Source organism: Nipponia nippon, unplaced genomic scaffold (assembly GCF_047370975.1).
Source record: "Nipponia nippon isolate SJK-2023a ecotype South Korea unplaced genomic scaffold, ASM4737097v1 scaffold_5, whole genome shotgun sequence".
In the NCBI taxonomy this organism is placed as follows: Eukaryota; Metazoa; Chordata; class Aves; order Pelecaniformes; family Threskiornithidae; genus Nipponia; species Nipponia nippon.
Window position 1 is genome coordinate 77,398,679 of NW_028262369.1, and position 14,732 is coordinate 77,413,410.

At 38.5% G+C, this 14,732-nt stretch overlaps 1 protein-coding gene across 1 annotated transcript; it reads right to left on the reverse strand.

The window, feature by feature from the left end:
* Window positions 1-1,566: 1,566 nt before the first annotated feature.
* On the reverse strand, window positions 1,567-14,712 carry PDK1 (pyruvate dehydrogenase kinase 1). Its single transcript, XM_087733322.1, has 11 exons — window positions 14,442-14,712; window positions 10,425-10,566; window positions 8,929-9,000; window positions 8,097-8,281; window positions 7,710-7,799; window positions 7,351-7,428; window positions 5,205-5,281; window positions 4,396-4,494; window positions 3,326-3,436; window positions 2,016-2,129; window positions 1,567-1,889 (listed from the first exon to the last, which is right to left on the reverse strand). The coding sequence occupies exons 1-11, from the start codon at window positions 14,557-14,559 to the stop codon at window positions 1,749-1,751; spliced, it is 1,227 nt and encodes a 408-aa protein (XP_087589448.1). The 5' UTR covers window positions 14,560-14,712; the 3' UTR covers window positions 1,567-1,748.
* Window positions 14,713-14,732: the final 20 nt, after the last annotated feature.

Genomic DNA, 14,732 nt, shown 5'->3' on the forward strand with positions numbered 1-14,732 from the left:
AGGTAACTAACTGTACTGTTCTGGTGGCAATTAAGCTAGAATAATCCTCCCTCGGAGTGTCAGTTTATGTATATAGCCCATTCTGTAAACAACTCCTGTTAGTGACCTACATTAGCCTAACCAGGGTATAAAACCATTTTATTGTTTTGCAGAGGGCTAGGGAGCTAGCAAGGGATAATCTTTAATCTGGCTCAGCTACAACTAGAAAAGCATGGCTTCAATTTCTAACATACCAGCTATTCCCTTTACTTGTGGTATCTCACCTTCTGCTCTGTGCAGAGCTAGTAAACTAGCAAAATTTAGGCTTATTCTTTCTGAGAGGGATTATGTATGTCTGCTGCAGAACAAAAATCACAGAACTACATGCAATGAATTAACTGAGAAAAGGATTGGTTCTCAGTGTCTTTAACAGCATCACTCCTAAAATGTTCAGGAATGACAGGGATCAAGGTGCAACATAGATGTGTGTGATTTGAACAAAGCTGGCGCAATAGGCATTAAAAGAAGTTGAATCCTTTATTAAAAGAAGGACTTTGTACCTGAAATGTAGTAGTCGTTCCCCTCTCTATCTTCCCACTATGTTTTGACAGTTGGCCTTTAGACTGATAAACACATTTTGCTTACCTTATTTATGTTATAGTGTGACTTCCAGTTACTACATAAACAAGGCGAGAAGCACATCACAAATACAAAGGGATTTTCAAAAACTGTTAATTCCACTTTTTCTTAAATACTCCTGAGAAGGTAGTTTCTTATCTCAAAGTAACAGAGATGCCCTTTTAAGGGCAAATTTTAAAAATCTGTTTATTAAAATAGTTTCCATTTACAGCTGTAACCTGACATACCCAAGTCTGAGATCTTACTAGGGCTAGAACATTGATACTGCGTTTTGGTGTTACCTACAGAAATACAAGCAAATGCAAGACAGCATATCTTTACTGTACACAAGCCAATGCTATTTGCTAATTCACAATGATCATGGCAACCTAAGTTTTTTCACATGTATTATTAAATATTCACATTACAACCAAAGAAATACGACTGATACCACATACCTGAGATATACACTATACCAGTGGTAGCAGCTAGAGCTGATTTTTTTTTTTTTTTAAATCCCTACAGTCCTAAGTGTGATTTCTACAGCTGCAAAAAACCTTGATGTAGGCAAGGTGTGTAGGCAACATATCTAACCTTGCAAAATTAGGCTTCAGCATGCTTGAAAGGAAAGAACAGAAAGTGCCATACAGGTGCAAAGGTACAGCAATCAGCTCCTCAATGTTTCTTACATGAGTTTTTCATTAATCTGTAATATTGTATAATGGAAAAATGCTCTGGTGAGCTTTTTCAGTAGTTCTTCTATTAAAACAATTTTGTAATTATATGAATTAATACATTTCTTACCAAATGTAATATAGATTGCATCGGTCCCTATAAAACCTGAAATTACTGCTCTCTTGACTTAGCTACTGAAAGTAGTCATAAATAGAAAGCGGAACAAATTAAGTGTGACCTTCTCACTTAAAATTTAAACATATGTACAGGTTTGGGGGTTTTGTTGTTTGGTTGTTTTGTTGTTTGTTTGTTTTTTTTTTTTTAATTCCAGAAAAGAGTAATTACATTAAACCTTCTGTTACTCCACTTAAAATTACTTTCACACATCAAACGTGGCTCAGCGTCTTGGTGTAAATCAGGTCTTTTAAATTCCCTTTACAGACATACCTACTTCTTATGAACTGTTGAGGAAAAAGCTATATACTGCGAAAAGTGGTCATGTCCTTTGGCTCGCTGCTTGGCACACACCAATCATCTGCTTCGTGGTTTGCTTTATAATGTTTCCAGGCTGCTTTGTTATATACAGGGAGTCTTTCAATTGATTCTGTTGATAAGGCCTGTAAGTAGAGAAGACTGTAGCTGATGATTCTTTTTAATCAGTTACAGTAACAGAACAAGGAATTCCATTAGCAGTTAGATTAGAGTTGCTGATAAATTCAAAATGGTAAAGTGTTACATCATACCTTTATGTAAATAACTGCATCTGTACCATAGCCTTCTAAGGAATACAGTTTCAGGTCTCCTTGGAAGTACTGTGCATACAGACGTGATATGGGTAAGCCATAACCAAACCCAGCCTGATCCAGGAGAAAAAGTGTATTTTTATTAATTGCATCAATCAGTGGTGTTTTCTGTTTTAATTTAACAGGTAAATAAGCAAACTAAGCATGATGATTGACAATAAGAGAAGGGGTTCAAATGTTAACTATTATGCCCCCCAGAACTATTATACACCCCAGAAATGGAAAAATGCATGGATGATTGTGATTATGAGAAAACTGTTTTATTCCTTTTCCAGACAGGGCTGCTAGATAACGCTTTTTGTATTACGGTAGCTTTTTCAAGAAAAGATGACACCATTAGGGAACACTGTACTTGAGTCTCTTATGCCTCATGGAGCTGCTAATCTTAAGAACACTGAGTACTTAAGTAAGTCAGTCACATACATTTCATCATCAGTATATATATATATATATTATATATATAGATAGATAAAAAGGTCCAAGAAGCAATGTCTATGGATTTGTAGCTTATACTAAAATTCTATCAAGCCCTATCTGCAGTAGCACGACATAGCCCTGAAGTGTTAAGTATAATGGTTTTTTTATCTACTAAATTTTAGAGGTACTCTCTCAATGAACATACACAACACTTCTCTGTAAAGATCTGATGTTTAATGAGTTGCACAGATGCAGAACACTATATACATTTAAAAACACATTTTGAATGATGCAATGGGAGAGAATAAATTCAAGAAAGCTGTTCAGAGCTTCTTACTGAGAGCTAAGGCTTTATTTCTTGTACATCTATTAAGTTCACACGAGATGAAAGTAGATTCTTCGTGTGCCCTGTCACATCGGCGTACCTTCCTCCTTGCTGGGGGATGGTACAACTGACTACACGGTACAAATGAAACTATGGACTTGATCTGAAATCATTGCTATAATTATTTTTCCTTTCATTCAGTGGCCACAACAAAAATTCAGAGTCTTGTCCTTACTGCAGTACATGGAGCATAGTTAAGTGTTCTGCTTGAGGTAGCTGATCTTTGTATTTGGTAGAGAAAAGCCGAATCTTGAACAAGTTTAAATGATTTTTAGTATTTTAGTATTTTATGTAATTTTCCAGTTATTTTCAGAAAAATATTTGAATTAAGCTATAACATTCAAATGGTGATACTCATTGTATCTGTAAAATCAGTACTCCGTAGCTTTGGTTAAATTTGTGACAATTAAACATATCCAAGATGACAAGGTATAAAAGATTTGCATACCAAAGGTGTAGCTCGTGATGTCTCAACACGTGGACGTGGTGCTGTTGAATACATGTAGTTGAATAGTCTGTCAATTTTCCTCATAGGAACACCTCCACCACGATCACTCATCTGAACAAGAAGGAGCATGTAGCATTATGTCCTTGAATACATTTTTATAAAAGACAGCTTCTCTCAAACAATGATCCAGAGAAAGTTCAGGTAAAATACGATATAAAGTTGTCCCTATTAAATTATGGGCTTTCTTAAATTCTCATCTCAGCTACATCAATGAACAGAGAGATGAATCCTTCCCTTTCATCCCTTATCCAAACCATTTAAATAAAATACTACCATAAGAAGCATTCATAATCTCTTGGAAGCAAGAAAATTCTACTTAAATTGTGCATTGCTTTTATCTTGTTCATAACTCAATTTTGCTTGAAGTCCGTATCTATACCTTTTAGCAAATGCCAGGTTCTGTGTATTTTTATCTTTACTCCTCAGGAATACTGCCAGTTAAATACAATCTATTAAAACCTATTACTGGAGGAGTAAGTCAGAAGAGTTGTTTTACTATGGTTTAGTTAGACCTATGAAAAAGCCAGTGCTTGCAGTTGGTCTTTGAAATCCAACATGAATGTTGTACAGAAAAAGAAGAAATTACTCTGCAAACTGTACTTCAGGGAGCTTTGATGTGCATGAAATATACAATGTTTATTTCCCTTTTTTCAGTTGTTTCACACCTGTACAGCTCTGTCATTGTCACATATAGAATGCTGCTATTACAATTGTATAAAGGTGCTACTTCATTTTTAGTCATGATTGCTTATAAGCTAGGCAGGACAGGAGCATGACAAAAGCATAGAATTTTATTGCAGAGTGTTCAGTGTGACTGTGGAACCTCTTGATGAATTTCCTACTGATGTAGTATGTGAAATTGCATAGTGGTCTTGTTACTTGCCTGCTATATCATCACATACAATCTATTGTTGGAACCAGATCACCAGCTAAAGTTAGTAATATGCTGCCTATGACAGGGAAAAAAACCTGATCAAAATAACTGTCAAAATAATCAAAAAAGTGGGTACCTTCACAGTTAAATCCTCATTTCCCAACGTGATGTGTACGTGAATTGGAGGATAAATGCATCGATCAGCATTATGTTCCATGGTGGCTCTCATTGCATTCTGCAATTTGCAAGTACAACTTAAATCCTGTTCTTACCACTTTGTATATTATCTTAAAACATCCATTTAGGAAAGTTACTTTTATCACATATTTCAGAATCATGACAAATGTATATGGTTTTAGAATAGTTTTGTTTTTTTTTTAATATTTCTGGTTTATTCAGTATCAGTATTTATACAGTTGATTAGAATACACAGACTTCAAATATTTAGTTTTTTTAGAACAAACATCTGAGTATTTTAACGTACAGTTTTATTTGTAGAATTCTTTATAATGCATAGTACATGCAATATGACACAAAGATCAAGAAAAGTCTAGGACTGAACGCTTGAGGAAAGCTCTACAGGACCTGTTACACATTATACCAGCTTTGAAGATGTCCCCAAAATTGTATACGTTATTGTCACTTGCTTTATTAATTAATGTCTTTATACATTTTAAGATTTTTTTGACAAAGCTGTCTACTCAGAAGGTGTCAGATGTATTCAGTGGCTAGGCAAAGGAGGTACATCTCCCAAAGCTGCTCATTTTCTATGCAGTTACTGTTTGTCTAAATAGTACAATTTAGGTATCTTCCTGCAGTCAAATAGTGATAGGTTTGTACTTGCAAAAACACACTGCTATCTAGAATTGGTTAAAAAAGTCAAACAAATACAATCTCGCTAAACAAAGATGTATAAAAGAATTGTCTAATGGTAAGTACACAGACCTTGAAAAGTTCAAAGACCATGTGATAGAGATGTGATGGCACATATACCACTTGCATGGGCTGTCCTGGTGATTTAGCTGGAGAAAAGAGAGTCTCAATAGTTAAAAGAGCAAACTAGGTATCTTCTATTCATTCTCACAGTAATTCAAAATGTATATTTGTGTTGTCGAGAGAATTTACAAGAGAAGGAAAATTTGAACAGAAATCTTTTGAAAAGTTGTATGTTAATCAAAAGTCATACTCAAGATTTTCAAATGTGCTTGCTGCTTTAGAAATTAATCTTAAAACCCACTGTGGCATCACTGATTAGGGCATATAATAGTTGCTTTCTAATACCTATGAGGAGGTTACCATGAAGATAGAGTCAGGCTTTTCAGGTGGTGGGAGAACATCCAACAGTGAGTGTAAAAATAACAGAGGTCCAGACTGGATAAACAGAAAAACATTTTCGCCATGACAGTTAAACATTGAAACAGGTTGCCCAGAGTCATCATTCTTGGAGCATTTTTAAGACCAAACTGGATAAAGCCCTGAGCAAGCTGGTCTGACCTTGTAGCTGTCCCTGCTTTGAGTAGGATGTCAGGGTAGAAACCTCCTGAGGTCCTTCCCAACCTGAATTACCTTATGATCCTATAATGCACCAAATAGTAACTACAGCACAGCCTATTCTTGGATTCATTTAGAAATTAGCTGATTTCTAACAAGAAACCTTAATGAAAACTATATAGGCAATTCTGTCTATAAAACTGGTATAGTTCTCAAACTTTTTTTAAAAGAATAAGTTCTAGAAAATATAACATGGGAACACATTCATCATATCAAAACTTAAAGAAAGGTTGCTTAGAAAATTCTGCTGGCTCTTAAGGTTCTTTCAGTTCAACAAATTAGTAATTTCTCACCAGGCTGTGCTAGTGACCAGTGCTTTATAAACACAGATGTTGAAGACTAGTGATGTCAAAATATCTAGAACAAATTACGTACCCAGCAAAAATAAAAGGGGGCATGGGGGCGGAACCCTACACTTTGAAATATCTCAGGTTCCTGACCTCAAGTTAACTGCTTCCCTCTATGCCTCCACCCCCAGATCCCATGCTTACAGTTTAAATAATGGTCTCCACTCTTAGCTGTGGGCAAGGAATGTGCATTTGGCCTGGATCAGGTTTAACTCACCTTCACAATTCACTGAGCAAAAGGTCACTCCTTTTATAAAAACTGAACTATTTGTTCTAGCTTCTGGAGCACATACACTATTAAATGACCCCTCAGTACAGAGAATTAGCTAGTGTGACTGATAGTTTCCTACAAATGTTTTTAGTATCATGCTCCAAAGATGGAGAGAGGTGAACCCTTTAACCTAGATCCAGAATGACAGGTTTTGTACAGTAGGAAGAAAAGATCTGGAACGTGTAGGCAAGGCCACGCTTTCTTTCCCTTTAGCTTCATAGGCCAAGTTACTGTGGGTGAACTTTGGCTTTCGCAATTACTTGTAGAAGCAATTTTGATTGCTTGTTTTTGTAGGCCTGTCTAAACTTGGTGTTTAGTATCTTGAAAAGTACTCCAGTGAGTAGTGTCAGAAAGGCTCTTTAGGATTCAGCAGGACTATGAGGACAATAGCTGACCTCTGAGTTCACAGCAACACAGTTGTAAACTGTTTTTTCAAGTCACAGCCAATGGGTTCAAATAATTTTTACCATTACTTGAGTGTACTCTATCTAATTACAACTACAAGAACACAAATAGCTGAATAAGCAAGAGAAATTAAGAATGGCATGTTTAGTATAAACCTTAAAAGTGTCACAAGAAATGCAGAGAGGGTGAGATGCAATAGACAGTGTATGCTGAAGACATACAAGAAACCTTAGGGAGGGAAGGAGGCTGCTAAAATCTGTTATATCAACAGCTGTAGTGTCAAAAACTTCTCTACTGATCTCATTTTTCTAATTAAAGGGAGCAATAGGGAAAGCCTCCTGCCAGATTTAAAAAAAAAAAAACAACTACAAAAACAAAAAGCCCAAACTATTTCTGACAATAGATATAGAGAACACATTAACTGTATGAAAAGTGGAAGGAGAACATTTCACCAGCAGCCACTTTAGAAGAAGCCATCAGTACGTTCAAGAGAGTGCCTTGTCCCGTATTTACTTACCATTCAACTCTTCAAGGATGAGTTCAGGAGAGCTCATGTAATATAAATCACAAAGTCTCTTGGCACTTTCATAGCCATCTATAATAAAAACACAGAAAGTTACATTTCCCCCTCCACTTTTTTTTTCCCCTCCTTTACAGTTTGCCAGAAAGAACAACAAAAATTGAACACACTGTGCACTGTCAGGGAGATTTTGTATTTTCTCACAAAAAGTGGGTTTATAGGGAAAAGTGACAATGCAACTTCTACTCCAGGTAAGAAAGAACTAAACAGTATATGAATATCAAGATGTGTATTGCCTCTCAGGATAGATATTCATGTAAGTTTTCAGGATTGTTGTTCTTATCTGCTGAATTTACCTCTAATAACTTCAACAACATTGCAGCTAGGATCAATGCTTCCAATATGTTTTGGATGAGCTGGATTAATTTTCCCACCAAACAGTAAAGCTGCCAAAAAAGAAAATATTATTTAATACCCAATATAATTTTATAATTTTAGTTTGTGTCTTCAGTTTTGCTGAACAGAAATTTATAGGCAATCTATAATTCCAATCTTCACCATACTTGAAAGCCTACTATTAATAAATATTTTAAGAATTGTATTAAGAATGAGTTTATAAATAGCAAGGCAAATAGCATACTCCTAAGAAGCATTTAAGTACCTATTAAGCACTTAAAAATGAAAGGAAAATATACTGACATAGTACAGGTATCATTTCCCCTCCTTTCAACAATGGCACTTACAGTGTTGATTAAGGAGCATTCTAATTGAAATGCGACTCATGTAGAAACGGTCTAAAAAATACTGCACATTCTGTGAAGTCACTGGATCAATGCCAAAGCTTTCCTTGTACTCTATTACTCCTTGAGCCATCGTAGGAATTACATCATTGTGTCGATTACGGATTTTTATCACAGTATCTGTAAAACTAAAATTAATACATTGTTAGTATTTCACTTTCAAGTGAATGTAATACTCTGGCAAACAAGAGTATCTGCCTACAAAAATGAAGACCGTTGTGTACAGAACTATCACAGGTCTGCCTACAGCAATAAGACGACAGGTCAGTCTTTACCGCATATTTCAAGCAACTAGCATTGAAATAATTAGTAATCAACCATTATTGATTATTTATAAAATTATTATTTATTTATTATCTTGATTACTGCCAAGAAAAAGAGAAAACTGTGCCGACCATTTTCATGTAGATCATCCCATGCCTGTCAAATAGCAGTTGTGGTCAGCCAACAATGACCAAACCTACTCTACAGGTGAAAAGTTCCATACATCAGTTCCAACATTACAAGTAAGGAATTGGTAAGCATTTGGTCAAGTTTAACATATCCATAGCTTTCATTAGTGTAACAAAAAAAGCCCTGACCAGAACGATATGGCATAGAAGTGCTTTGTTTCATATTTTAATGTACCCTCCTTTTAGGGACAGGAGGTGATGCTACTGCAATTCTTACATAAAGATTGGAGATAACTGAAATTTTCCTTAAGCTATCATTTTCTCGCTAGTCCTTCTACATAATATTAATATAATATTAACATATGTGACCAGCAAATCCTTACCTATGAATAGCCCCTGAATCTTCTGAGCTTTTGTCCTTAAAGTCAAGGATCTCCTGAAGACTTTGGACGTACCTTTAAACAAAAGAAACATGACAAACACCAATTCTAATATGCCTCCCCAGATCCCTTTGGTTAGCAATTTATGGTCTTCCAAGGTTGCTTGTTTCCAAATCATTGTATTTGATATATCGCATTGACCTATCCCCTGTGAATTCTGTTAGATCCTTTTGAATCTATTCATGATGTTTTCTTCCAAAATTTCCAGAGCAATGAATTCCACAATTTAATTAGAATGCATAAAAGATCTTCCTTGTGTTTTAAACCCAGTAGGTGATCACTTATTTGCAGCCCCAGCGAGTTCCTGTTCTTAGAAAATCTTCCCAGCTTGTTCATGATTTAAGTATTTCTCCCATCTCTTTCCTTAGATGTGTATTTTCCAAGCTGAAGAATTCTATTTGGTTTCTCCTCACGTAGAAATTGTTCCAACCCTCTGATTATCCCTCTTGGTCTTTTCTGTTCAGGATGGAGTGACTAAAACTGCATGCAATTCAGAGGAATAATGGGCTAACACAGTGGTACAATTATATTCCTCCCCATTTGTTACTTAGTTCCTAACACTATTTGCCTTCTCGCCCATCAACTGACATATTCAGAAAAATATGTCTGCTCTACTTTGCATTTGTCCAAGTGGAATTCATTTCCCATTTGATCAATGTCATTTAGTATCATGAGAATTTAAGTGTTCGTGTTTCATTAAGAGCCTTCATCTTCATTGATAGCTCTTTTTATATTCAGTCATCTAATCAATCCCACTTATTCACTGGCTGATTTTCTGTTCTCTTAACTTTAAAAGCTTTTCCAGATAGCCATGTGCCTGTAGCAGTTGCCAAGCCATCTCGTTGTTTTGCCTTCATCTTACAAAAGTTTATGCTTATGTGTAAGTTCCTTACTTGAAAGCACATTTTACTTTTCCAAGGATGTCTTTTTTTATTTTAATAGCCTCGTATTCTTTCTGTTGTTTTAGGCATTTTGGCTTTGGGAGCCTCCTGTTGCTCTTTCTTCATATTTTCTACATGTTTACTCTGAATTTGCAATAACCTGTCTTTTAAATGGTTTCTACTATCTTTTGCAAGCATCTTGTGCATTAGCCTGCTTCTGCTGGTTTCTTCAACTAGCTGCTTCATTTTAGGTAAGTCCCCTATTAAACACTGTTCTGGTGGATTTTTGTTTTTACTGAATCCTCATACATGACTATCTGCAATACGTAATGATTTTTAAGTCCCTTGTGGGTTCTCTAATTGCTCCTAAAGGTTTTTTTCCAAGTCTGTAAATGTAGTTCCTGATTTATGTCACATTGGGATATTTACTCAGTCTGAATAAGTGATGTTCATGTAACGAGCACATGAAATGTTCTTTGTATAGAAGAGAATGAGCTCCTCCGACTTGTGTATATGCAGAAGGTCACCCTTAAAGGTATGAAATGACACTGTTCTTACCAGCTCTGCACCAGCTGCACTGAAGGTGTTCTTAGGAGGTTGTCTGGAAGCAGGCTTATTTCCTTCATTATGTTTGCCAATCTCACAGGCAACTCTTGTCGCAGAAACATAAATGAAGTCTTTTCACAAGCATTTTCAGATCCTAAGACCAAAATAAATATATGGCAACATAAGAATGAAGTCAGTACTTAGGGTAGAGAACTACACACACTCTTAACTTTCTTGCATAAGAGGTCTGTGGTTTGGTTTTGAAGTTGACTCGGCCAGTCTCGTAAGCCAGTGTTTCTTTCATGGCAGCAGCTCATTGATATTTCAAAATGTAAACTCATATTGAAACCTACCAGCCCTGTTGCACTAATGAGAATCTTCAATATATAGAGTAACTAGAGCAATAGTTGCAGACCCATACTATTCAACTTTAAATATCGTTTCTATCCATGTAAATTGTTCCATTTTATTTGCAGCAAACATTGACTGTAATTAGCACTGATCAAACAGTGTGTCATTCTGAGCATGTCAGAGAGGCAAATGAAACCAGCACAGGAAACTATTTATGGGAAGGATGCTTGAGAAAAGTATCATGGTCCCATACACCCTGCTTGATCACTGATCTTACTAAATTACCATGACTCATATTTGAACACTTTCAGAAAATAAATTCTGTAATATTTATCTCATTTTCAGCTAGACCTGTTGTAGTTTAAATTCACTGTCTTACAGGAACAGAAGACAGATGAATGAATTCACATGAATACTGAGAGAGAAATGAAAGTAGGACAGCTACTGTGCTTAGTCATTACGATAGTAGTTCTCCCATACATTTTTTTAAATTTTTTACATTTTTAGAAGCTAGAAGCTAAATTACTGCACCTGTTGATAACTGACCTGTCCTTTTATAAGGACAGGTGTCATCTGTGTGGGTGGTAATTAAATTTGGTTATTAAGATCAAGACCTAAATTTACTCCCACAATGCTTGTTTTACTGGGCAAGAAAGGAGGGTGCGGAGTGGGGAAGAGGCTAAGAAATGCTGTACGTCTTTATTCTCAGCCAGACTTCTTTCTACACTTCAAGTGTGTCATGTAAACAGCATCTGAACTTACTAACCTGTTCATCTGGTGCAGTGAAGTACATACCTCAGGCTTGGTGTTTCACAAGAGGTAGCTCCTAAAGAGTAACTCTGGTGTTTCTGCTCAGCTCACTCCTTCCATTTGGCAAGGGGGTGTTGGGGACGATTAAAGGAAGGGACATGAAAAGAGAGGAAGCTGGGAGTGTCTTAAATGGGAAAAATCTTCATGAAATTGAAATGGAGTAGTTTAGTTTAATGCATCCAGACTGAGATACGTCATAAACTGCACTGATGAGAGAATGTCAGTTAACTTAATAAAAACGTGAATAGCTTATAAGAAATTCCTCGCCAGTGTCACTTACCAGTATTATGCGTTGTCTACATATGACCTCTGCCCAGAAACCTTTCATTCTTCTCCCTAGTCAGATTGCATTTCAGGCATGACTGTTACTGGCCCTTTCCCTTTTCTCAGGTAAAATTCCATGAACAAGTTAGATTGAAGGTATTAGAATGTAAAGGTAATCTTCAAATGCCTCATATACTCAGCAAATGATATTCCACAAATTAGTTTTGTATCTGGAGGCCGTATCTTTGCAATCCTGGGTCAAATATGGAAGACAGCTTAGGGTAAGCAAGAATTCACTGAATGGGCAAATGACTTTGTTTCCCTGCACAACTGTGGTCTATCTAAGCAAAGAATGGATAAGACTCCTACAGAAAATACTGTGTGCTTATAACCCACGATATGACTGATGTATACGATCCAGATCTAAATTTGGTTATGGAATATTTCATTTGCTAGATCGAAACCTGGAGGAACTAGAAGCAAACTTTTTTTTTTAAGTTAGCATTACCAGATTTTATGATTTCCTCTTTGACTGCTCTCACTCTAGCAAAAGGAGCTCAGGTGGCCAAGAAGGCCAATGGCATCCTGGCTTGTATCAGGAATAGTGTGGCCAGCAGGACCAGGGAGGTGATAGTGCCCCTGTACTCGGCACTGGTGAGGCCGCACCTCGAGTCCTGGGTTCAGTTTTGGGCCCCTCCCGACAAGAAGGACATCGAGGTGCTGGAGCGTGTCCAGAGAAGGGCAATGAAGGTGGTGAAGGGTCTAGAGAACAGGTCTTATGAGGAGCGGCTGAGGGAGCTGGGGTTGTTTAGCCTGGAGAAGAGGAGGCTGAGGGGAGACCTTATTGCTCTCTACAACTACCTGAAAGGAGGTTGTAGCAAGGTGGGGGTCGGTCTCTTCTCCCAAGTAACAAGCGATAGGACGAGAGCAAACGGCCTCAAGCTGCGCCAGGGGAGGTTTAGGTTGGATATTAGGAAAAAATTCTTCACCGAAAGGGTAGTCAGGCACTGGAACAGGCTGCCCAGGGAAGTGGTTGAGTCCCCATCCCTGGAGGTATTTAAAAGAAGGGCAGACGTGGTGCTTGAGCTTGAGGACATGGTTTAGTGGTGGACTTGGCAGTGCTAGGTTAACAGTTGGACTCGATGATCTTAAGGGTCTTTTCCAACCTTAACGATTCTATGATTCTATGAAAAAGATCCCCAATAAAAACACCATCAGATTATAATGGCTACAGAATGACTTACAGACAAATACTCTCTCAGTGTTGCACTCTTATTTTACCTTAGTTATTAGTTTTTACTATCTGATATGAAATCTTTAAGGAAAAGAGAAAAAAAAAACCTAAAAAAACAAGTTTTCAAGTTATCTTAACCTCATGTTCAGGTACTAACAGCAAAAAAGTAGCCTAACTTTTGACATGAGGAAACACTGTGCTTTGAAAGTAAACACTGATTTTAAGGTAAGCATTATTTTTATTGGTACTTTAGTGGTAAAATAACACAGGTCAAAGTGAACTCTGAATTCCAAGATTCTTTGCTTAAAAGTATGGTAGCAACAGAATACTATGGTGGGGTTCCTGTACAAATCTGGAGTTTTAAATACTGGATACATTTTATTGAAATGTATGAAACGTTAAATAGATGGATGAAGTGACAGCAGATAGTGAAGAGAAACTTTTCTTTGTAAGTGTTACTACTTATACAAAGTCTGGGGTTCTACGATTAGTTCTCAATTATGTTTTACTTACAAAAACGTAAAAAGCAATACAACTAGTTAAATGTTTATATACAACACTTATGTAAGCATTTATGCACGTGAGAGTGCCTCGGGTCAGAAACAGAGCGTATTATAGCACGGCTCCATCCCCAGGCTTTAGAAAGGTTTCTCAGTGTGAGTTACAAGGCCTTTTGAAACAGAACAGGACGATTCCTGTGATCCCTTTTGTTTCCAAGCAGTCAGTCAAACCTGGGAGCATTACCAGTGGGTTTAGTGAGGAGCATAAGACTGGGTATCCCGTCACCAATTTACCCATTTTCAAGGCCAGATTCCCAGCCCTCCAGGACGGCTCCTGCCGCGCGCGCCCTGCTCCTTCTCTCAGACACCTTCTAAGCCAACGTTTGGGCTTAGAAACGTTTCTCGCGTTTGGTATACCTTAAAAGGTTGAGTGCTGCTAGTTTGCAAAAGGCTTAACAAATCCCACCTTTCTGAGTCACTGCTCGAACAGCGCCAATTTTCATAGCTGTCCCCACCCTCTCCCCAACACGGCAGGTTTGGCAGAAAAAAACCAAGCTACTTTTGTGATGCCAAAAACTGGAGTTTTCAGCTGAATTTCAACCTTGCCACAGTTCCAGTCTCCGGGGACGGAGCCAACTGCGCTCCCTTCCCAAGGAAGGAAGGAAGGAAGGAAGGAAGGAAGGAAGGAGAGCCTTTTTTCTGCCAGAACGGACGGTACAAAGAAGCGATAAGGAACGGCGGGGGAGCGCGGCAGCGCTAACGCGGGCCGGGGGCGGGGAGCGCGCGGCCGCGCCGGCGCCGCCCCGCTCCCCCCTCACAGGCAGCCGGGGGCGGCGCGGCGGGGTCGGGGGCGGCGCGGCGGGGACTCACCGAAGTCCAGGAACTGCTTCATGGAGAGCGGCGAGGGGGAGAAGCGCGAGTAGAAGTCCACCTGCTGCGGGATGCTGCCCGGGGAGGCGCCGCGCAGCAGGGCGCGCAGCAGCCTCATGGCGCGGCTCTCGTCCCCCCTCAGCCCGGCCCGGCCGCCATTTCCCGCCGCGCCAGCTCCCCCGGCCCCTGCCCAGGCCGCGGCCTCCTCCGCCGCGCGGCCGGGAGGAGGTGCCCGAGCGGGTGGGCGTCTCCTCCCGGCCCAGCCCCACGCAGCGGCGGCGGGGCGGAGGA

Bases quoted from the DNA above. Each gene is read 5' to 3' on its own strand.
- PDK1 (XM_087733322.1), bottom strand. From the start codon at position 14,559: ATGAGGCTGCTGCGCGCCCTGCTGCGCGGCGCCTCCCCGGGCAGCATC. The intron at 7,429-7,709 runs GTAAATTCAGCA...TTTTTATTATAG, and splicing joins TGTTGTTGAAGTTATTAGAG to ATGGCTATGAAAGTGCCAAG. The intron at 4,495-5,204 runs GTCTGTGTACTT...TGCAAATTGCAG, and splicing joins TGGTCTTTGAACTTTTCAAG to AATGCAATGAGAGCCACCAT.